At 39.6% G+C, this 24574-nt stretch overlaps 2 protein-coding genes across 6 annotated transcripts in view; both read right to left on the bottom strand.

The window, feature by feature from the left end:
* The window catches only part of clasp2 (cytoplasmic linker associated protein 2), a 153035-nt gene extending 146144 nt beyond the window's left edge, over positions 1–6891 (bottom strand). For 4 of the 5 annotated variants that reach the window (XM_057827947.1, XM_057827948.1, XM_057827950.1 and 1 more), the window contains exon 1: positions 6029–6890. In XM_057827947.1, coding sequence (XP_057683930.1) covers positions 6029–6226 — 198 coding nt within the window. In that variant the 5' untranslated portion in view covers positions 6227–6890. Of the gene's footprint in view, positions 1–6028 lie in introns of all 5 variants that reach the window. The other variant, XM_057827956.1, reaches the window with a different exon arrangement.
* A 292-nt stretch (positions 6892–7183) lies between these two features.
* The window catches only part of fbxl2 (F-box and leucine-rich repeat protein 2), an 80326-nt gene continuing 62935 nt past the window's right edge, over positions 7184–24574 (bottom strand). The window contains exons 12-14 of the mRNA XM_057827957.1: positions 24358–24414; positions 21015–21227; positions 7184–11420 (exon numbers count right to left, since the gene is read on the bottom strand). Coding sequence (XP_057683940.1) covers positions 11313–11420; positions 21015–21227; positions 24358–24414 — 378 coding nt within the window. The 3' untranslated portion in view covers positions 7184–11312. The remainder of the gene's footprint in view (positions 11421–21014; positions 21228–24357; positions 24415–24574) is intronic.

The raw sequence follows: 24574 nt of genomic DNA, 5'->3' as shown, positions 1-24574 counted from the left end.
GATTTACAAAGATGATTGCCTGAAGAAGACATCAATATTCCCTCAGTCCTTGATGATATGGGGCGCATGTCAGGCAAAGGCTCTGGGGAGGTGGCTGTGGTTAAATCTTCAATAAATGCACAAGTTTACATTGAAATCTTAGACAGCTTTCTTGTCCCTTCAATTGAAAATATGTTTGTCAGTTTCCAAGATGACAATGCATCATGCCACAGAGCTAAAACGGTTTAAGCATTCCTTGGAGAAAGACTCATCCGGTCAATGTCATGGCCTGCAAATAGCCCAGATCCCAAACCTATTGATAACTTGTGGTGGAAATTGAACAAAAATGGTCCACAGCAAGGCTCCGACCTGCATGATGATCTGGCAACTGCAATCAAAGAGAGTTGGCACCAAATTGATGAAGAATACTCATCAAGTCGATGCCTCAGAGACTGAAAGCAGTCATAAAAGCCAGAGGTGGTGCTACTAAATACTAGAGATGTGTTTTGATTGTTATTTCTTTGTTTCTCATGATTCCATATTTTTTTCTTCAGAATGGAGTGATTCCATATATATTTCCCTGCACTTGCTCTATAAAATTAACATTTACCGACCACCACAATGTTTTTTATTCATTTCTGTTAATGTTTCTGAATGCTAAAGAGTTGCACTTTTGAACTAATTCATTCTTTTTCAAGCTTTCTATATGAGTTTGTTCTACATGATAAATCCTTTTTAGAACAATATCTCGATTCTTGGCAGGAGCATATCGATAACCTTTTGGGATACAAAGTATCACGATATATCACCATTTCGATATTTTGTCACACCCCTAGTAGGTGCATGTCCACTCATAGAGATTATCTAAAAAGAAAAATCCAGAAATCACAATGCATGAATTTTTAACAATTTATTTGTGTGCTAAAGCAAATAACAGCAAATAAATACAATTAAGTATTTTGAACATCTGTCTATTCAGACCCTGAAAGACCTGTTAGTTTGCCTAATAAGTCACCCTCCACTCCATGTATTATCCTGAATTAGATGCACTTGTTTGAGGTCGATTGCAGCATAAAGACACCTGTCCACCCCATACAATTAGTAAGACTCAAACTTGTAACATGGTCATACCAAAGAGCTGTCCAAAGACACCAGAGATAAATTGTTCACCGTCAGAAAGCTGGAAAGGGCTACGGAGCAATTGCCAAGCAGTTCCACTGTTGGAGCAATCATTAGAAAATGGAAGAAGCGAAACATGACGGTCAATCTCAGTTGGAGTGGAGCCCCATGTAAGATATCAACTTGTGGGGTCTCGGTGATTCTAAGAAAGGAGAGGAATCAGCCCAGAACTACATCACAGGAGTTGGTCAATGACCTGAAAAGAGCTAGGACCATCATTTCCCAAGGTTACTGTTGGTAATACACCAAGACGTCACGGTTTGAAATCATGGCACGGAAGGTTCCCCTGCTTAAACCAGCACATGTCAAGGCTGTTATAAGTTTGCCTATAACCATTTGGATGATGTAGAGGAGTCATGGGAGCAAGTTTTGTGGTCAGATGAGAGTAAAATAGAACGTTTTGGTCATAATTCCGCTAACATCGTTTGGAGGAAGAAGAATGATGAGTACTATCTCAACAACACCATATCCCTACTGTGAAGCATTGGGTAGGTAGCATTAGGGATGGGAATTGAAAGGATTTTTACGATTCCGATTCCATTATAGATATTGATTAACGATTCTTTGTCGATCCTCTTATCGATTCTAATTTGGGGAAAAAGAAGAACAAACGTTTTGATTGGCATCGAGTTTGTTTAATCATAAGTCACAACCTTAAAAACTCACAACAAGGTCAAAAGAGGCCCAAAGCCTCAATATTAACTGTGGCAATAAGTGGCAAATGCACAAGAATGTAACATTTTACTGAAACATTTTTGTAACAGAAATAAAAAATATTGGTATATATTGGCATATAGGTCGTTGGTCTGCCGTTAGCAATATGTGTTAAACTTGCAGGGGTCCCCAAACTTTTTCCAGTGAGGGCCGCATAACTTTTCCCTTCTCTGATGAGGGGCCGGGGTCAGTTTGTAACAGAAAAAGTGTGACGATTGCAGGAGTGCCTAAATGTAAAAAATTATTGTTTTTCAGACTGCCACAATCAAATAACCCTTTCTGGATATTTCACGGAACAAAAGTAAATAAAATAAAAATAATAATATAATAATAATTAATAAAAATAACACTATTAATCAAATAGATAATAACCAAATAACCCTATCTGAGTTCTTCACAGAAAAATGCCAGAAAATAATTAACACTATTGAGAAAAAAAAAAAAATATTCAAAATGCTCTCTGGTATTGTTCAGGGGGCCGGACCAAATGTCAGGGCGGGCCGTATTCGGCCCGCGGGCCGTAGTTTGGGGACCCCTGTTAAAGTAGTATTTACCAGTATATTGAAATGCATGCTTTTTAGTTTTTATGGTGCTTTCACGCTCAAGTGGGGGCGCCATTGCGCTTCCTCACGCGAAGAAGAAGAAATGCCGCATCCAAGCAAGTGAGCGAGTAAGTGAGAGAGGGAAGCACTGCTGCGACCCTACATTCTTTGTTAATGCTTGTAAAATATCTACAGAGGCAATGCCTGTATGTATCATCTTTTGTGTTGTTGTTGTGTGTTTCCACTCGCGATCGGACACTTAAATCCAGTTGTGTAGTGGTTTGAACGATGTGCTAATGCTAGCGAACGCATGCTAACTGCTTTGTTATTACTGAATTAGCCGCTCATCATCGCTGATTTACGTTGATGCAAACCTGTTTGTTATTGGGGACGAAATTGATTTGTTTCATTTCTATTTTTAGTTTCACTCTTCAAGTGATGGTTGAATAAAGTCAGCAAATTATACCAACGTCTTCTGTATCGTCATTTCGGAGTTTAGCTAGCTGTATAGCTGTCTCTGTGAGGACAGTGCAGTCTATTCCCTCCCGATGCAGTTATCTCCACCTTGCAATGATTGTAAGTCGTTTTGTTGTAATTTTTCCTCGTGAAGTGAAGACACACTTTCGAGCGTTTGAACCTACGTGCTGTCATTGTTATGTTTACAGCTGCAATGCTCATGCTAAACCATCGTAACCTTTCATTTTCACCCTCTTTCCTGGTGAAGTGTAGCCAAACTTTGGAGCGGGTGGTTCTTGGCGCCATGCTAGTTTGATGTGTTTGGACAACAAGACAGTCACGACGCAATATGCGTCTTCAGGACTCGTTAAAGGGATCGTTAAGGCTTTTTCATTGTGATGTCGAGGCCTCGAAACACTAGGAACCGGTTCCGAATTGGAATCGGATTTCGATTCCCATCCCTAGGTAGCATCATGCTTTGGGGTTGTTTTTCTGCGCATGGGACAGGAAGAGTCCACTGTATTAAAGAGAGGATGACTGGGGGGCATTGCGAGATTTTGGGGAACAACCTCCGTCCTTCAGTTGGAGCATTGCCTGGGTCTTCCAACATGACAATGACCTGAAGCACACAGCCAGGAAAACCATGGAGTGACTCAAAAGAAGCATACCAAGGTTCTAGCATGGCCTCGCCAATCTCCAGACCTAAACCTAATAGAAAACCTTTGGAGGGAGCTCAAACTCGGCAACAGTCCAGAAACCTGACTGAGGGCTGGGCCAAGAGTGGAGGTGGACTTTTAATAGGTCTAGGCAAACAGGTCTTTCAGGGTCAGAATTCTAGCTTATAGACAGCTGTATCACACAAATACATTGTTTTTTAAAAAATCGTACATTTTGATTTCTGGATATTTTTTTTTAGATATCTCACAGTGGACATGCACCTAAGATGAAAATTTCAGACCCCTCCATGATTTCTAAGTGCGAGAACTTGCAAAATAGCAGGGTGTTCAAATACTTATTTTTCTTCACTGTATATTGCACATTTTGTTTCACTATTTAACACCATGTGACTATCATTTTCTTAACATACAAAAGTTTTTCAATTAAGATATGTCAAACATTTGGCACAGGTACACATTTGAAAGTCTTTCAAAAAAATCATCCAACACATATTTGTTATATATTTCTCTATATTTATTAACCTCCTCACAGTGTTGTTTTCCTCCATAATGACATAAACGAAAATATCTCCTCAACAAACACTTTTTTCATGACGATGACGAGAACGAGACGAAAACGCAATAGTTCCTGCCAAATGTTCACCATGTGTGCCATTGTATGTGTAGTTTTCTATTTCGTTGATATCATTTTCCTAAATATTTGTAATATTTTTCCAATTTTTCATTTGTAACAAACTATTAGTGTATTTGCATTTTTAGACTGTATTTTCAAATCAAATGATCGCTTCTAGCCCCTCCCTGTTAAAATTTATTAGACATATAATGCCGTCAATGAGTGTTTTTAATATCAATTTCCCGTTTAGTAACTACCACAACACATAATGTGACCTGGGTTGGCAGTAGGGGTGTGACAAATCATCGAAATGGTGGTGTATCGTGACGCTTTGTATCCCATCGATAAACTTGAGTAATACAATTAGAAAAAAAGCTTCGAATCAAATTTTGTAGTCGTTGAGAATTCGTTTAATTAGAGTGGCATTGTACTGGTTTATTTTCAAAGTGTTTGCATTTAATTTTATTGATTAGGGTGGGTACACTGCCCTCTACTGGCAACAGGTAATATGACATTAGTTATTTCACAAAGGTGCTCCCTGTTATTGAGCTAATGTTTTTATTTTATTTTTTTTATTTTTTTTATTTTAAGCATTCATAATTTAGTTTATAGGTATATTTGGCCGTTTTTTGTGAGAATATGTGTTTGAACAATTTGTTAAGAGCAGTGTATTGGTTTGTTTTGAAAGTGTTTGCATTTGGTTTTATTGATTTGGGTAGATACACTGCCCTCTAGTGGCAACAGGTAATATGACATAACTCATTTAACATGGTTGAATCCTGCGGCTCCCAGTTAAGACCAACATAAGGTAAGTTTTTGTTTCAGCTAATGTTTTTATGTTATGCATTCGTAATTTAGTTAATAGATATACTTAACCGTTTTTTTGTCGGAATATGTGTTTGGGTGGTTTGTTAAGACCACTTTAAAAAACATTACGCATTTTATAGCATTCAAGCTAGCGGAGTTTTGCTATGCAAGTTAGCCAATTGTTGTTTTGTTGTACTTTCATCCTCGTTTATTTATTTTCATACAGTTTGAAGTTAAGCTCAGGTATTTTGAGTTTTAAATGAATGAGAAATGCAATTCGGCATAGTTTGAAGAAACACTGCAATTTTATTTTGTATTAGCATTTAATGCTCTTTTGAAAGTATAATCTTAACAAGCCTTTGTTTTACATCTCCTAAAATGTATTCTGCTACGCATTACGTTCCTAATCCGATGACTTGATTATTCGAGCTGAGCTAACTAGTTGATAGATTAATCAACTACTAAAATAATCAATAGCTGCCACCCTCTTAGGCATTTGCCGGTTACTGGTTTATAGGTTTACCGTGGTATGAAAACGTCACGGTTTCAAAACCATTACACTTACCACTTATGTTCATGTCTATGTTCCAATTTGTCAAATATGTTGTGAAAAACTAAAAAAACTAAAAGCTACGAGAGTTCACTCCGGCTGGTTTAGTGTGTCTAGCGATGGTAAAACAAAGACTATATAACATAAGCTCGTTAACGAGGCAGATAATGTGGCTAGTTAGGATGCCAAGACAGCTAACTAGTTTCTTCTCTACCATTAGCCTAATTTTGGAAAGTCTTCCGCCATTGTAAACATCTGTTCAACGATACGATTAGCGATACAAAGCTCACGATCACGATGATCTGATAATACGACGATTATCAATACATTGGTCAGCCTCACACCTCATGACTACACCCTCCCACCTCGAATGAATTGGACGCCTACTTGTGATAAACTCAATTTAATTCACAGAAGTCTGAAAAGACCTCGGTTTTCTTTTCATTACTTGCATGGTAAAATACTGTAGATTTATTTCTTGACCAAGTTGGACTTCTATCTCCCCTCTCACCTTGAAATTGCTCGAGTTGACCCAGCCAGTTAGTTCGTCCACGGTCTTATCCAGCCGGGGTTTGTCCTGCTCCACGTCCGGCGAGCGAGACGCATCGCTCAGGTAGTCGATGAGATCCTGGCCGACCTGGAGCCGCCGGGTGACATCCTTCTGCAGCACCTGCTGGTAGAAGTAATCCATGTTGTCGTGCTCCTCCATCGCCCAGGCGCACTCGGAGGAGTTGGAAGGAGGAGAAAATCGAGACCGGGGTAGAATTATAAACCCCCGTTGATTTGTCGGTGGTCAACACGGTATGGACTAGGTCTCCTGGATGTTAGCGACCATCAATTAGCCCACCGTGCGCACAATTTGACAACTTGTCTCCGGTGTCATCCCTGTCCCCCCCCCCTTACTGTGTTAATTATCCACACATAAACACCTGCAAAAACCTCGGAAATCAGTCAAACGGGCTTAAACTTCCTTTAAAAAGTCCAAATAAGCGCGTGTTTAATGCATAGAATTGTTTTTTTTTTTTTAATATCCCCGCGCCAAAACAACAATTAGCAGCCGGCTAATTCGGCTAGCTTGGGGCCTTTAGCGTCAGGGGCTCCCACTTCCTTGCAAAAAAAGGAGGCTGGAAAAGTGTCTACAAAAGCCCCTCGGCTGGGTCCTTACGGCGAGGAAGTTTTTTCTCCGACCCAAATGGGTCCGAAGGAAGTCAGCCGACGCTTTTTCGAGCCGCGGAAAAGCGGTGGGAAGCGCGCCGTTCGGGAAACAAGCACATTTATGCCCAAGGAGGTCCGAGGTGAGCCGTAGTCTCTGCGCTCCGTCTCCGGTTCGAGCAGCAAGCTAACAGAGAGGGTCCTTCGACACTGCACAGCTGCCCGACATGATGCCTGATATAAATACAATCAATAAAAAGGCTCGTAGAAATTGTTAAAATAGCACTCGAGGTGAGATATTGCTAGTTCTTTAATATAAATCCAAAATTATTTAAAATTTTCAGGCAGATGAATAACAAGTTCATCAAGTTCAACTCAAATTTTGAGTGGGCGTGGCAGCGGTCAAAGTGCGTCTTTGCTGCCCTCTGCCGGCATCCTGGTGATTTGTTCGCCGCAATGCATGTAAACATTAGCAATTCCTTAAAAAATACAGGAATAAAGGTCCCCCCACCCCCTCTAGACTAATCATTTTAATCTAATACAATTTTATAATATACTCTTTTTTTAAACAGTTATTTGTATGCTTTCCTTTTTTTACTCAAGTATTTCCCCTTTAAAAAATGTGTTTTCCATAAGTCCTATTTTACGTTTTATCTCTAAAATCTACTATATCTATAAAACATTGGTTTCATGTATTCCCGGATTTTACATAGATTTGCTTCATGTATTTTGTCCCCCTAAGTTTTTCTTGAAATATATATTTTAAAACATCATTGTAATATATTATAACTTTTGTAAATTTTTCTTTTTCATGTAATCATAACTTTCATCTTATATTTGGGTATTTATTTTCTTTTCTCCGTGAATTACCGCTGCCACTGTGGATATATGCTGCCACCTATTGGTAGCTTGTTGATATCCCATTACAGTTTATCACAATACAGTAAATTACCTATGGCATACTGTATAAGCAAGTGTTTCCACATTGCTGCAGTTTAAGCAATATTTTTTGTAGAGTTGTCCGATAATGACTTTTAAACTGATAACCCGATATTGTCCAATAACCAAAAATCCGACATCAAACCGATACCGATAAATGCGGTCGTGAATTTAACATAGAATGGCTAATTGTACTGTGATGCCTCACTGGATCCTCTAATCATTATAATGCTAACTTAACAAATCCCAAACATCTTAATTTGGAGACATCTAATGCTCAATAAGCATGAACTGCTGTGCTAAGCATTGACCAGCATTTGTAAAAAGGCAGGCTTCGTTTACTTTGAAGGCAACATGCACATTGGCCCAAAACCGATAACGAAACAACCCTGTTGATATCATGCGATATCATTTTAAAATGCTTTAATCGGCCGATATTATCGGCTACCCAATCATATCAAACATCTCAAATTTTTTGTCTAGTATTTTGGCATATTTCCATTATTTGTGATTTTTTTAATGCTTATAGTTCACTACAATATAGACGAATGAATGTATTTCATGTAAACACTTTAAAAAAAATTCTAATATATTTAAATTATTGCCTTACCCTTATGCAATTATTTTTGCTTTTTGCATATTTGATTTTATGTATTCACTTTGTTTTGCCTCTAACAATGTTAAATCTTTCTAGTTTGTGTAATGCATCGCTACTTCAAATTTTTTCTATTTTTGTGCAATATTTGTTTGTTTGTTACATATTTTAAAACATGTCTCTACTTATGGAATTTACAGTTTACGAAACGACTTCCAGAACCAATTAATGTCGTAAGAAGAGGTGCCGCTGTACTATTTATTGGGTGTGACAAAAATATCAAAATGGTGTTATATATCATAATACTTTGTGTATTTTTCACATTTTTTTCCCAAAAAGTCCCAAAAAACTTTTATGTATATACAGTGATCCCTCGTTTTTCGTGATTAATGGGGACCAGAACCCGCTGCGATAATTGAAAGAAATACATAAAAGACATGTTTTTTCACTTTAATCTCAAAGTATAATTTAAAAAATGTGTATATATATGTCTATATTTTAATAAATGGTTTTTAAGCACTTCAAATGTAGTAATTATGAAAGTTTTAAACATGCTACCCACCGAATTATTTTTAAACAAGAAAAAAAGTAGACGCCCAATCCTTAAAAAAAAGTAAAAAAATGCTTGTCTTTATTAACTCATTTGCTCCCAAAAACGTATAAATATGTTCTATTCTTAATTGTTTCAGTGTCCTAAAGACGTATACGTCTTTTAGGTTTTTTTTTCAAAAGAGACATCCCTGGGTTCTGATTCAATTTAGCTCCAAAGCACAAAGCTGAAAATCCATTTTAAAGCAATAAAACTGGCCACTGGAGGGCAGTAGCGCATTTGATAAGACCCGCAACCTGATTCAACGGCAAAGAACGGCCAAGCCGCATGGCTGGGGCGCCGGCAGAAGACGACCGAATGGATGCAATGCGGCGGACGACCAAGCAGAACAACCGGTAGGACGCCCGGGATGCAAGGCACTGGACGACTGAGCAGAACGACCGGGACCACTAGTGCAGCGGACGATGCCTTTAAGTCCGTGCTGCTCACGAGCAGAGCCCGCAGAGACTCAAAAAAATTAATCTTTATGAGACAGCCAGTGATGAGGGAAAAGTTTAATCGGCTGTCGCGGCCTGAACAGCATCATCTTTCAGTTAGTTATGTGTAAATAAATTGTTACTTTGCTATCAAAAGCTCTATTTGTCTTTTTGTTTAGCTTATTTTGTAAAAGGAAAACATTATTCAGATTTTTGGTATGTAACTAAAGCAAAAAAAAAAAAAATAGCTGTGTTAATGTTTGAAATGTATGCTTTCACAAAAAGCTCAATTTCTCCTTTTTTTCATCAGAAATAGGAAAATTGCTCAAACTAAGCTTTTTTATAACGCAGATTTCTAAAGAATGGGGAAAATATATGAACTTTTTTTTTGCTGAAAGAAGAGAGTCTAATCTTTCCATGTTTATATAGCAATAGTACAGAATTTTCTGTGGGCCTTGCAAAATCAGTCAAAATCCAGTAAAACGGCCGGGTGCGAAGGGCCTTGCTCCGGTGAAAATGGCTAGGGGTGAATGAGTTAAATGCTACATTGAGTGAGTTAACTCAAATCTGCTCACTTACACACGAGTTGCCACAGCAACAGTTAAACAATGTTGACGCATGCGGCGCTTTGTTTCGGTTTCCAAGCATCTTTGGCAAATCTTAACTGTCTGTCAATCATCGTTAATATTAATAAGCAGCTCCATTACACTCCCTGACCACGAAAAGCGGCAGGAGCAAGAGTGAGAGACTACTTGATATGACCGGGACAGCTCTATAAAATACAGCATTTATTTTTTTATTGCGGCTGCAAAGTTTGAAGCGTGAAGTAGTCAGGGATCACTGTATATATTTTAATAAATGTTTTTTAAGCACTTCAAATGTAATAATTGTGAAGTTATAAGTTTTAAATATGTTACTGTCCCAGCAAATTATTGCTAAACAAGAAAAACGTCGAAAAATGCTTGTCTATATTAAATGCGTCATTGAGTGAAACTCACTCACGCTGCTCACTTACCCACAATGAGTTGCCACAGCAAGTGTTTAACAAGCTAAATTATGACGACACATGTAGTTCTTTGAAGTTTGGGCTTCCGAGCTTCTTTGGAAAGATCAAACCTTAACATCTGTCAAGCCTCGTTAACTTTAACAAGCAACTCTGCCCGAGAAAGAAGAAGAAAAGCAGCAGGAGGAAGAGTGAGACTGTGTGATCGTATCGGGACAGCTCATTTGTATTTTTTAATTGAAAAAAAATCCGCGATGGACTGAGGGTGCAAAGTTTGACGCGCTAAGTAGCGAGGGAGAGCTGCATTGAGCTTTGTATCGCAAATCGTATCATATCGTGAGTTCCAAGATGTATAAGCCACACCCCCAAAAAATGTTCCCTTAAGAAAACAAGCCTGTGTTTCCTATGGTTTAACTTTATTTATCCATCTGCTTATTTTCTCAAACATAAAACTGTTAAAGACCTTTTCAAAGGAGAGAGAGGGCATTAGCGTCAGCCATTTTTTTTTTTTTTTTTTGTTAAATCTTTTTGTTTGTGCCATCCATGAATAATCCTGCTCAGTTTTTCCACTTTCCCACGAGTCTCGTTGTTGAGCAGGAGAGATTCTTAGCTGTGATTTTGTTTCCCGAATGTTAAATGATTGTCAAATTGTCGCATGTAAAATTTCTTTCACCGATGCAAGTCAGGCTACCAATAAAACGAGTTGGTGCGCTAAAATAATCCAGGATGTAAACATATGTTGTAACACTGCGGCTGGGAAACTGTTACGATAAGCAAAAAAATGGCCTTAAATGTCCTTTTTTTCTCTCTCTGTACAAACAAAAACTCAAACCGGCGGTCCCATTTCCCTATTGGCGTCACATGTTCGTCCGTTTTGGATGTGCGGCGGGCGAAAGGAAGGACGACGAAAGTGCGAGGATGCTCGCGAGGAAGAGGAGGGGCCTTTGTAGTGGTCCGGGTGGAGCGGGTCCAGCCCCTCCTCTCCCTCTACTACCCCCAGGTCCTGTTCTTGGTCTTCCTCGTTGGTTTTCAGAGCAGCAGCACCTGCAGGCAGAGGTGGCCCCCCCTGGCCCTCCACTGTCAGAGGATGATGCAGCAGCGACACAGGCGCTGCCCGCCGCCGTGCACTGAGGGAGGGGGCGTGACGGGGGCGAAGTAAGCGTGGACCTTGATCTCGGGAAGGTGGGCCTGTTTAAACAAAGCAACGGAAGAGGATGCAGGAAAAAATCTGCAGCATTTACAACCCCTAGCAAAAAGTATGGAATCACCGGTCTCGGACAAGCACTCACTCAGACATTTTATCATGTAGAACAAACTCAGATAAAAAGCTTGAAAAAATAATGAATTAGTTTAAAAGTGCAACTCTTTAGCATTCAGAAAACAAAAACATTGTGGTGGTTCAATGCAGATTCTTGACTCTTGACAAGGTGATGATGCTGGAACTTTTGTTTGGTGCTGTTCCGGTGAGATTTACAAAGATGACTGCCTGAAGAAAACATCAAAATTCCCTCAGTCCTTGATGATATGGGGCTGAATATCAGGCAAAGGCAATGGGGAGATGGCTGTGGTTAAATCTTCAACAAATGCACAAGCTTACATTGAAATTTTAGACAGCTTTCTTATCCCTTCAATTGAAAATATGTTTGTCATTTTCCAAGATGACAATGCATCATGCCACAGAGCTAAAGCTGTTAAAGCATTACTTGGAAAAAAGACTCATCCAGTCAATGTCATGGCCTGCAAATAGCCCAGATCTCAACCCTATTGAAAACTTGTGGTGGAAATTGAAAAAAATGGTCCACTGCAATCAAAACAGAGATGGCACCAAAATGATGAAGAATACTCATCAGGTCCATGCCTCAGAGACTGCAAGCTGTCATAAAACGAGGTGGTGCTAATAAATACTAGAGATGTGTTTTGATTGTTATTTCTTTGTTTGTAACTCATGATTCCATATTTTTTTCCTCAGAATGGAGTGATTCCATATATATTTCCCTGCACTTGCTCGATAAAAGTAACATTTACTGACCACCACAATGTTTTTCATTCATTTCTTTTAGTGTTTCTGAATGCTAAAGAATTGCACTTTTGAACTAATTCATTATTTTTTTCAAGCTTTTTATCTGATTTTGTTCTACATGATACAATGTCTGAGTGAGTGCTCGTCCGAGACTGGTGATTACATACTATTTGCTAGGGGTTGTACATGCACTATATTGCATACAGTGCTGTGCTATATGACAATATACATAGCCAAAACTCATTTTGGTTCGCGGACCACATTTAAGACATGTACATCTCATTTGGGCAACTTTATTTGTGGCCAAATAAGTCACTGGCCGCAACTGACAGCGCTCGACCATAGACTCCACCATCAGTTGACAAGACAGCTCCCACATACGTTGCGCCAAGCCTTCCCGTAGGGGGCCGACACAGGCAGAAGATTGAGTTGGCTTTCACTGTGATAAACTCAAACACACACTGCGTTCTAACGCTGGATTTAGATGGAAAGAGGATGAAGGTTTTACTGCACGCTGTACAAGCAGGCAGGAGTGTCTCAAGAGTGATTTGGTCGAGGATTCAAGTTAATTATTATATTAAATAGCACCATGCATGCAATTTGTAATGTGGAAAAAAAGTCAATGGATAAAATTAGAGTAACTTTGGTTTGAAATATTTACGTAAAATGAATGATAACTGCCCGTTTTTTGCTTTTAACCAAGAATCTAGAGTGTTTTACGTTCATATCGATAGAAATTCCGCCATTTAGGCATTTATTTACAAGAATTTTCAACTTAAAAAGCTCTTTGTTTCGTGACAGCCGCCATGTTGGATTACACAATACCGTAACTTTGGCTTGAAATATTTATGTAAAATGAACAATAACTGCCCAATTTTTGCTTTTAACCAAGAATCTAGACTGTTTACGTTCATATCCATAGAAATCCCGCAATTTAGGCATTTATTTGCAAGAAATTTCAACATAAAAAGCTCTTCATTTCGTGACAGCCGCCATGTTGGATTACACAATACCGTAACTTTGGCTTGAAATATTTACATAAAATGAACAATAACTGCCCGATTTTTGCTTTTAACCAAGAATCTAGACTGTTTTACGTTCATATCTATAAAAATTCCGCAATTTAGGCATTTATTTGCAAGAAATTTCAACATAAAAAGCTCTTTGTTTTGTGACGGCCGCCATGTTGGATTTCACAGTTCCGGAACTTTTGCTTGAAATAGTTACGTAAAATGAACGATAACTGCCCGTTTTTTGCTTTTAACAAAAAATCCAGACTGTTTTACGTTCTTATCTATAGAAATTCCGCGATTTAAGCATTTATTTACAAGAATTTTCAACTTAAAAAGCTCTTCGTTTCGTGACAGCTGCCATGTTGGATTGCACAATACCGGACCTTTTGCTTGAAATATTTACGTAAAATGAACGATAACTGCCCAATTTTTGCTTTTAACCAAGAATCTAGACTGTTTTACGTTCATATCCATAGAAATTCCGCAATTTAGGCATTTATTTGCAAGAAATTTCAACATAAAAAGCTCTTCATTTCATGACAGCTGCCATGTTGGATTACACAATACCATAACTTTTGCTTGAAATATTTACGTAAAATTAACGATAACTTCCCGTTTTTATGTTTTTAAACCATGAATCTAGACTGTTTTACGTTCATATCTATAGAAATTTGACAACTTAAGCATTTATTTACAAGAATTTTCAACTTAAAAAGCTCATTTTTTTCGTGACGGCCGCCATGTTGGATTACACAATACCGGACCTTTTGCTTGAAATATTTACGTAAAATGAACGATAACTGCCCAATTTTTGCTTTTAACCAAGAATCCAGACTGTATTACGCTCATATCTTTAGAAATTGATGATTTAAACATTTATTTACAAGAATTTTCAACTTAAAAAGCTCTTTGTTTCGTGACGGCCGCCATGTTAGATTTTGTATCGATACACCAGGGTTCACTAAATCCGGACCTTGGTGCCACTTTTCCTGTCGCGTTTTCCACGTCTCTCTCCCCTAACACACCTGAATCAAATGATTATGTCATCAGCAACTTCTCCAGAAGCCTGACAATGATCCTGATTATTTTGATTCAGGTGTGTTGCAGGAGGGAGACATGGAAAACACGACAGGAAAAGTGGCACCGAGGTCCGGATTTAGTGAACCCTACTCTACACAATAGCTAAATTCAAACTAAATAAGTTATGATTCTTTATAGAAAAATGGAAATTTTGCTTTTGTTGAGTAAAATTAGATGATTCTGCATGCTTTCCTCAAGTATTAAGCTTCTGATGTGAAAACTGAGTGATTTATTAGCTGTTGAAAACTTGAAAATTAAATTGCTATTTTGGGCAAAAACCTACATGTTAAATATTGCTATTGATCCAGAAAATATAGTTGACTCTATCTGCATTTGGTGATTTTTGTGCATCAAGTGTAAAATCTGAGAATTTTATAACCATTTTAAGTTTTTTTTATACTTGTATAAAAAAATTAATCAGGATTTTAATAGGGAACGACTGAATTTTTTGACGTCGCTGCTCATGGAGACTCATATATGCCTAAGGGAGGTGACTGTATTGGTTTTAGGTCGCTAGCCAGCTTTGGTTTTGAAAATATTTGAATTTTGAGTTTTTAAAATAGGCCCCCTACGGATCGGCCCCGAGCGCCATGTCCCATCAACTGATAGTGAAGTCCATGGCTCGACGTCCAATCCATTTTGATTAAGAGGGGCGAATTAAAGTTCCCAGTCAAAATGGATTGGACGTCGAGCGCTGTCAATGGCACTGGAAGATGAGCATTCACAGCCAGTCCTTCCAGTATAAGTGAATTGGACGTCTATCGTCGTCAATGGCAGGCAATGAGTTCATTTTGCTTCACTTCCATGTCATTTTAAGATACAGTGAGGAAAAGAAGTATTTGAACACCCTGCAATTTTGCAAGTTCTCCCGCTTAGAAATGATAGGCAGGTTTGAAATTTTCCACTGTGTGAGACAACCTAAAGGGAAAAAAATCCAGAAATCACAGTGTATGGTTTTTTAACAATTTATTTGTATTATACTGCTGCAAAAAAGGATTTGAACACCTGTCTATTAGCTAGAATTGTGAGCTTCAAAGACCTGTTAGTTGCCTTTAAGAAGTCTAATGAATAAGTGGAGTGGAGGTAGACTTTTTGACCTGTTTGAGGTGGTTAACTGCATATACAGTGGGGCAAATAAGTATTTAGTCAACCACTAATTGTGCAAGTTCTCCCACTTGAAAATATTAGCGAGGCCTGGAATTGTCAACATGGGTAAACCTCAACCATGAGAGACAGAATGTGGAAAAAAAAAACAGAAAATCACATTGTTTGATTTTTAAAGAATTGATTTGCAAATCATGGTGGAAAATAAGTATTTGGTCAATCCCAAAAGTACATCTCAATACTTTGTTATGTACCCTTTGTTGGCAATAACGGAGGCCAAACGTTTTCTGTAACTCTTCACAAGCTTTTCATACATGGTTGCTGGTATTTTGGCCCATTCCTCCATGCAGATCTTCTTTAGAGCAGTGATGTTTTGGGGCTATCGTTGGGCAACACGGACTTTCAACTCCCTCCTCACCCCGTGGCGTCAAAATGATAACAAAAGCGGTGAGCAAAAATCCCAGAACCACACGGGGGGACCTAGTGAATGACCAACAGAGAGCTGGGACCACAGTAACAAAAGCTGCTATTAGTAGTACAATGTGCCGCCAGGGACTCAAATCCAGCACTGCCAGACGTGTCCCCCTGCTGAAGCCAGTACACGTCCAGGCCCGTCTGCGGTTCGCTAGAGAGCATTTGGATGATCCAGAAGAGGACTGGGAGAATGTGTTATAGTCAGATGAAACCAAAATAGAACTTTTTGGTAGAAACACAGGTTCTCGTGTTTGGAGGAAAAAGAATACTGAATTGCACCATACCCACTGTGCAGCATGGGGGTGGAAACATCATGCTTTGGGGCTGTTTTTCTGCAAAGGGACCAGGACAACTGATCTGTGTAAAGGAAAGAATTAATGGAGCTATGTATTGAAAGATTTTGAGTGAAAATCTCCTTCCATCAGCAAGGGCATTGAAGATGAGATATGGCTGGGTCTTTCAGCATGACAATGATCCTAAACACACAGCCAGGGCAACAAAGGAGTGGCTTCGTAAGAAGCATTTCAAGGTCCTGGAGTGGCCTAGCTAGTCTCCAGGTCTCAACCCCATAGAAAATCTGCAGAGGGAGTTGAAAGTCCGTGTTGCCCAATGACAGCCCCAAAACATCACTGCTCTAGAGGAGATCTGCATGGAGGAATGGGCCAAAATACCAGCAACATTGTGTGAAAAACTTGTGAAGTTACAGAAAACGTTTGGCCTCCGTTATTGCCAACAAAGTTTACATAACAAAGTATTGCGATTAACTTTTGGTATTGACCAAATATTTATTTTCCAACATGATTTGCAAATTAATTCTTTAAAAATCAAACAATGTGATTTTCTGTTTTTTTTCCCCCCATTCTTACGCTCATCGTTGAGGTTTACCCATGTTGATAATTACAGGCCTCTCTAACATTTTCAAGTGGGTGAACTTGCACAATTAGTAGTTGACTAAATACTTATTTGCCCCACTGTAAACACATGTCCACCCCATACAATTAGGTAGACTCCAATTACTAACATGGTCAAAACCAAAGAGCTGTCCAAAGACACCAGGGACAGATTTTTAGACCTCTACAAGGCTGGAAAGGGTTACGGGGCAATTGCCAAGCAACTTGGTGATATAAGATCTACCTTTGGAGCAATTATTACAAAATGAAAGAAGCCAAACATGACTGTCAATCATACGCGGTGGCTGAAATTGTCATTGCATGTAAATGACTTTGCATTACATAAATTTAAAATTAAGACTTTGCCGGTAAAATGTTGTCTATAAAAGTTGTAAAGCAATAAAACAAACGAATGAATGAAATGAACCAAAAAAATATTTTTATAATGGGTCAAAAATAATTTTCGAACAGATCATGTGACTAGCACCTTAGAGACGGTCATTTGTTTTGCTTAGCCAAAACCACCTGTGGACAGAAGAAACAAGGTGGATTTATATAGTTTTTTTCTAACTTAAGCTTTCAAAAGCGACAACAACTACTGAGTGACAACCAAGGATTGAAGATGTGGACCATGAAACGCTGGAGCGCACCGCCAGAATGGTGAGCGGAGTTTCAGTTTCTCCACTAAAGACACTAATTGTACAACATAGCCACAATCGGGGTACCATATTCAAGGGTGTGAGTGACTGGAAAAGCATGGCATTAAATTGGATACAAGCATGGGCTAAGCTACTAACTGAGGATAGATCTTGCAAGTAGTGCTGCAGCGATTAATCGATTGACTCGAGTATTCGATTAGAAAAAAAGATTCGAATTAAATTTTGCTGCTTCGAGAATTCGGTTAATTAAAGTGGAGTTGTAATGGTTTGTTTTTGAAAGTGTTTGCAATTAGTTTTATTGATTTGGGTGGATACACTGCCCTCTAGTCTGCCTCATTTTACATGGCCAAATCCAGCTGCTCCCTGTTAAGACCAAGATAAGCTAGGTTTTGTTTCAGCTAATGTTTTTTTAAATGCAGCCGTAATTTAGTTTAAAGGTATATTTACCCAGTTTTTGTTGGACTATGTGTCTGAACCATTTGTTAAGAGCATTGTTAAAAAAAAAAATTAAAAAAAAAAGTTAGCATTTTATAGCATTTTACTTTTGCTATGTAAGTTAGCCAATTGTTCTTTTGTCGTACATAGATCCTGATTTCTTTTTTTATCCCGTTTTAGGCTCAGGTATTTTGATTTTTTAATGTTTATCTGATTACTCGATTATTCAAACTAACTAGTTCATCGATTAATCGACTACTAAAATAATCGATAGCTGCAGCCCTACCGTTTTCAAAATGTACATCTAGAATAAAGACATTGATTGCCTAAAAATGGTTCAATATTAGGTGAAATGTCTTATTTTCTCATATATATGTATAATTGCTCTTTATCTAAATAAAATGTTTTATCCGATTAATCGATGGAATTTGCAGTAGAATACTCGATTACCAAAAATATTCGATAGCTGCAGCCCTACTTGCAAGTAAATTTTATTGCTGACACCGCGTTTCAGGGTCATCAACATGTCCCCCCCCCCCCGGCCACAACAGTCAAACTCCGCCTATGCTGTCAATCTCCTTCGGACTGGGACTCCTCCATGCAAGATCTACCTCGTAGGGTTTCAATGATCCTAAGAATGGTGAGGAATCAATCAGCCAAGAACTACACCGGAGGAGCTGGTCAATGACCTGAAAGGAGCTGGGACCACCACTTCCAAGGTTACTATTGTTAATACACTAAGACGTCATGGTTTCAAATCATGCATGGAACGGAAAGTTCCCCTACTTAAATCAGCACATGTCCTGGCCTGTTTTAAGTTTGCCAATGACCATTTGGATGACGCAGAGGAGTCATGGGGGAAAGTCATGTGGTCATTGAGATAAAAATGGAACTGTTTAATCTTAATTCCTCTCATAGTGTTTGGAGGAAGATGAATGATGAGTACCATCCCAAGAACACCATCCCTACTGTGAAGCATAGGGTTGGTAGCATCATGCTTTGAGGGTGTTTTTCTGCACATGGGACTGAAAGACTGCACTGTATTAGGGAGAGGATGACCAGGGCCATGTATTGTGAGATTTTGTGGAATAACCTCCGACCCTCAGTTATAGCATTGAAAATGGGTAGTGACTGGGTCTTCCAACATGACAATGGCCTGAAGCAGACAGGCAAAATTACCAAGGAGTGGCTTGGTAAAAAGCATATCAAGGTTCTGGAGGGGTCTCCAGACCCAAACCTAATTGAAAATGTGTGCAGTGTTTCTCAGTGACAGTCCAGAAACTGATTGATCTAGAGAAGATCTGTGAGGAGCAGTAGTGCAATATCCTTGGTGCAGTCTGTGCAAACCTCGTGAAAAGTTACAGAAAATGTTTGACCTCTGTAATTGTAATCAAAGGCTACTGTACCAAATATTAACATTGATTTTCTCATGTGTTCAAATACTCGCAGTGGGGCAAATAAGTATTTAGTCAACCACTAATTGTGCAAGTTCTCCCACTTGAAAATGTTAGAGAAGCCTGTAATTGTCAACATGGGTAAACCTCAACCATGAGAGACAGAATGTGAAAAAAAAAAAAAAACAGAAAATCACATTGTTTAATTTCAAAAGAATTTACTCTTCACAAGCTTTTCAAACACTGTTGCTGGTATTTTGGCCCATTCGTCCATGCAGATCTCCTCTAGAGCATTGATGTTTTGGGGCTGTCGTTGGGCAACACGGACTTTCAACTCCCTCCACAGATTTTCTATGAGGTTGAGATCTGGAGACTAGCTAGGTCACTCTAAGACCTTGAAATGCTTCTTCAGAAGCCGCTCCTTTGTTGCCCTGGCTGTGTGTTTGGGATCATTGTCATGCTGAAAGACCCAGCCACGTCTCATCTCCAATGCCCTTGCTGATGGAAGGAGATTTTCACTCAAAATCTCTCGATACATGGCCCCATTCATTCTTTCCTTTACACAGATCAGTCATCTTGGTCCCTTTGCAGAAAAACAGCCCCAAAGCATGATGTTTCCACCCCCATGCTTCACAGTGGGTATGGTGTTCTTCAGATGCAATTCTTTATTCTTTCTCCTCCAAACACAAGAAGCTATGTTTCTACCAAAAAGTTCTATTTTGGTTTCATCTGACCATAACACATTCTCCCAGTCCTCTTCTGGATCATCCAAATGCTCTCTAGTGAGCCGCAGACGGGCCTGGACGTGTACTTCAGCAGGGGGACACGTCTGGCAGTGCAGGATTTGAGTCCCTGGCGGCGCATTGTGTTACTGATAGTAGCCTTTGTTACTGTGGTCCCAGCTCTCTGTATGTCATTCACTAGGTCCCCCCGTGTGGTTCTGGGATTTTTGCTCACCGTTCTTGTTATCATTTTGACGCCACGGGGTGAGATCTTGCATGGAGCCCCAGATCGAGGGAGATTATCAGTGGTCTTGTATGTCTTCCATTTTCTCATAACTGCTCCCACAGTTGATTTCTTTACACCAAGCGTTTTACCTATTGCAGATTCAGTCTTCCCAGCCTGGTGCAGGTCTACAATTTTGTCTCTGGTGTCTTTCGACAGCTCTTTGGTCTTGCCCATAGTGGAGTTTGGAGTGTGACTGACTGAGGTTGAGGACAGGTGTCTTTTATACCGATAATGAGTTAAAACAGGTGCCATTAATACAGGTAACGAGTGGAGCCTCGTTAGAAGAAGTTAGACCTCTTTGACAGCCAGAAATCTTGCCCGTTTGTAGGTGAACAAATACTTATTTTCCACTTTAATTTGGAAATAAATTCTTTGAAAATCAAACAATGTGATTTTCTGTTTTTTTTTCCACATTCTGTCTCTCATGGTTGAGGTTTACCCATGTTGACAATTACAGGCCTATCTTATCTTTTCAAGTACGAGAACTTGCACAATTGGTGGTTGACTAAATACGTATTTGCCCCACTGTATTTGCAGCAGTATAATACAAAAAAAAAAAAAAGTTAAAGTCATACACTGTGATTTCGTTTTTTTTTCGTCCATATCATACATCACTAATAGCATTTACACCAACGAGTGGTTGTGGTTTTACTATCTCTTAAAGGAATGTCAGGTAGGGACGCATTAGTTAGCTTAGCAAATTACCCGTATGCGCTTGATGCCGGCCCTGGTAACCTGCTGGCAGTCGTAGAGCTCGATGCGCTCCAAGCGGTGGCAGCTCTTCAGGTGCTCCAGGGTAACGTCGGTGATGAGCGGGCAGTTGTCCAGCTCCACCACGCGTAGACGCTCCTGGCCGCACGTGCTCACGCTCAGCGCCCGGATGCCGTCGTCCGTGATCAGCTCGCAGTGGGACAGCGACTGCGCGGAGGCAGCAAATGGGAAGAAATGCCAGCTTAAAACAAATGTACCCACTGAAGGAAGATAGGGAGAGAGGGAGGAAGGGAGGATGGAAGCAGTGTTGCCAGATTGGACAGCTATTTCCAAAGACTCGGAACAGGAAGAAAATGCTTTGAGCGGGTTGATCAAATTTGGGCTTCTTTGGACCACATTTGGCGGTTTTGGAAGGAAGGGTCTTGATTAGTTTTAACAGTGAAACATGTACGTCTTCACCTTGAAGTTCAGTTGCATTGCTATCTGGAATTTTAGCACATGAACTGCATGCCGTTTCTGATTTGTTGGTAGAGTCAAATTCTTCAAAATAATTCACAATAAAATGTGTAAGATGGACTGTAGTTTAAAAATAAAATAAAAATCATCTTTAAATAATAATACCAAATATTTAAAAAACAAATAATTCTAAAAATGATATTTAATGTGTTATTGTTGCAACTTCCTTTTTGTTATGTATTGTTGTGTATGTTGGATTGTTTCGAATTCCTCATGACAGGTGGATTTGCTTTTGCTTTCGACACTAATCTCAATAGCGTACCACACGAATGCAATTTTTAGACTGCGACGTCACCATTGTAAACTGGAAGTGGGTCAACATAGAAGCACTCTCACATACAACCCATGGTAATGTTAGTACTGCTTGTTTTCTGCCGGTAATCTTACAAAAAAAAAGAACATGCCGAGTAAACACTGCTGCTATGGAACTTGTAGAAACGACTCTAGATATTACGACATATGAGGGATGTTTTCTTTATACGTTTCCTGAAACCCAAAACTCGGAGGAAAATAATGAAAATGGTGAAGAATAGATCAACTTGCGCGGACTTCCAAAAGACCAGTTTAACGCCAGCAAGGTTAAGCCATCCACCTTCATTTGCTGTAAACATTTTGTTGGGGGCCATGGTCCTACAGTGGACGAAGAGGTAAGCCATTTTGATATTTTTACTTATTGTTTAGCGTGGCATTTTGCCGTGCTGCTTCTGTCTGATAAAGAATGACCAGAATAAAATTAAAATGGTATCTGACTGCCACTGTTTTCCTTTTCTGTTGTAAAAAAACAACTGTAGTAAGGGGGAAGTATAAAGAAATTATGGAATGAAGATTTGTTATTAATGAAAGAATGAAATGTTTTTGTTGGCTGTCACTGAGTAGCATTTGCGATTACTACACAAAAATAGCAATGTTAATTCCCCCAAGAACGGTCAGAGAGGTAAGACAACCAGAGGATATAATATATAAGAAAGACGGGGCATATGGTGGTAAAGGACAGATCGTTGAAACAGGAGAATGTCATTGTCATTGGTGTAAGGCAATGCACACAAGAAAAAAGTGTCGATAAAAAAAGCTACCTTTGGATCAGGTCGGCTCTTTTTCCAGTCTTTTTCAGCCCTTGACACTCAAGCCATCTCTTCAACTGAGCATTTGTATGTTCTTCCACATCTTTACCAGTGAATTTGGCACCAAGCACATCATTTTCAGACAGAATTGGCAGGTTTAGCTCGGTAAACATCTCACTCTATTTATATCTATTTAGCATGAGGGACAAACCCGAGCTTGACCCACCTAGCAACAGTTGCTAACGTCATAAATATTAATAATCAAAAGTGACGCGTTGCGTGCGGTACGCCATTGAAATGTGCATTTCCCATAATGCTTGTTGATGGAACCGCAAGATCTACAATTTGTAGATTTATTCATTTTTTTCTGATAATGATATACACTCACTGGCCACTTTATTAGCTACAGCATGCTAGTAACGGGTTGGATTCCCTTTTGCCTTCAGAACTGCCTCAGTTCTTCGTGGCATAGATTCAACAAGGTGCTGGGAGCATTCCTCAGAGAGTTTGGTCCATATTGACATGATGGCATCACACGGTGCAGATTTGTCGGCTGCACATCCATGATGCTAATCTCCCGTTCCACCACATCCCAAAGATGCTCTATTGGATTGAGATCTGGTGACTGTGGAGGCCATTTGAGTACAGTGAACTCATTGTCATGTTCAAGAAACCAGTCTGAGATGATTCCAGCTTTATGACATGGTGCATTATCCTGCTGAAAGTAGCCATCAGAAGTTGGGTACATTGTGGTCATAAAGGGATGGACATGCTCAGCAACAATACTCAGGTAGGCTGCGGCGTTCAAACGATGCTCAATTGGTACCAAGGGGCCCAATGAGTGCCAAGAAAATATTACCCACACCATTACACCACCGCCACCACCCTGAACCGTTGATACAAGGCAGGATGGAGCCATGCTTTCATGTTGTTGACGCGAAATTCTGACCCTACCACCCGAATGTCGAAGCAAAATCGAGATTCATCAGACCAGGCAACGTTTTTCCAATCTTCTATTGTCCAATTTCGATGAGCTTGTGCAAATTGTAGCCTCAGTTTCCTGTTCTTAGCTGAAAGGAGTGGCACCCGGCGTGGTCTTCTGCTGCTGTAGCCCATCTGCCTCAAAGTTCGACGTAATGTTTGTTCAGAGATGCTCTTCTGCCTACCTTGGTTGTAACGGGTAGTTATTTGAGTCACTGTTGCCTTTCTATCAGCTCAAACCAGTCTGGCCATTCTCCTCTAACCTCTGGCATCAACAAGGCATTTCCGCCCACAGAACTGCCGCTCACTGGATATTTTTTCTTTTTCAGACCATTCTCTGTAAACCCTAGAGATGGTTGTGCGTGAAAATCCCAGTAGATCAGCAGTTTCTGAAATTCTCAGACCAGCTCTTCTGGCACCAACAACCATACCTCGTTCAAAGTCACTCAAATCACCTTCCTTCCCCATACTGATGCTCGGTTTGAACTCCAGGAGATTGTCTTAAACCATGTCTACATGCCTAAATGCACTGAGTTGCCACCATGTGATTGGCTGATTAGAAATTAAGTGTTAACGAGCAGTTGGACAGGTGTACCTAATAAAGTGGCCGGTGAGTGTACATTGAATTGCATTAAGGTAACATCTCATCTTCAACGGAAGGTTGTAATTTGGGCTGTTTTTATTGAACTGGGCGGGTTCTACTGTGTGATTGGGCTTGAAACGGTCTTTCCCATCTGGCAACCCTGGATGGAAGTCAAAGAAGTAAGGAAAGATTTTACCAAAGCTTGCAGACGGGGGCAATGGATGGACAGTTGAACCAAAGTGTTGTCTGTCACCTGTGTGAAAAGAAGAAGAAAATTCAAGAAAATTGCTTCTAGTCCATTTCACACTGCCAGAGTATTCACAGCCAGTCTTTTGTGGGCATTTACAAGTATATACCAGTTATTTCCTGTTCATTTTGAGTCACTTCCTATTGATTTGGGGACATTCTTGAGT

This window comes from Corythoichthys intestinalis, chromosome 22 (genome assembly GCF_030265065.1).
Source record: "Corythoichthys intestinalis isolate RoL2023-P3 chromosome 22, ASM3026506v1, whole genome shotgun sequence".
Classification (NCBI taxonomy): Eukaryota; Metazoa; Chordata; class Actinopteri; order Syngnathiformes; family Syngnathidae; genus Corythoichthys; species Corythoichthys intestinalis.
The sequence above is the reverse complement of the archived record's forward strand: the minus strand, read 5'-3'. Positions and strand labels throughout refer to the sequence as shown.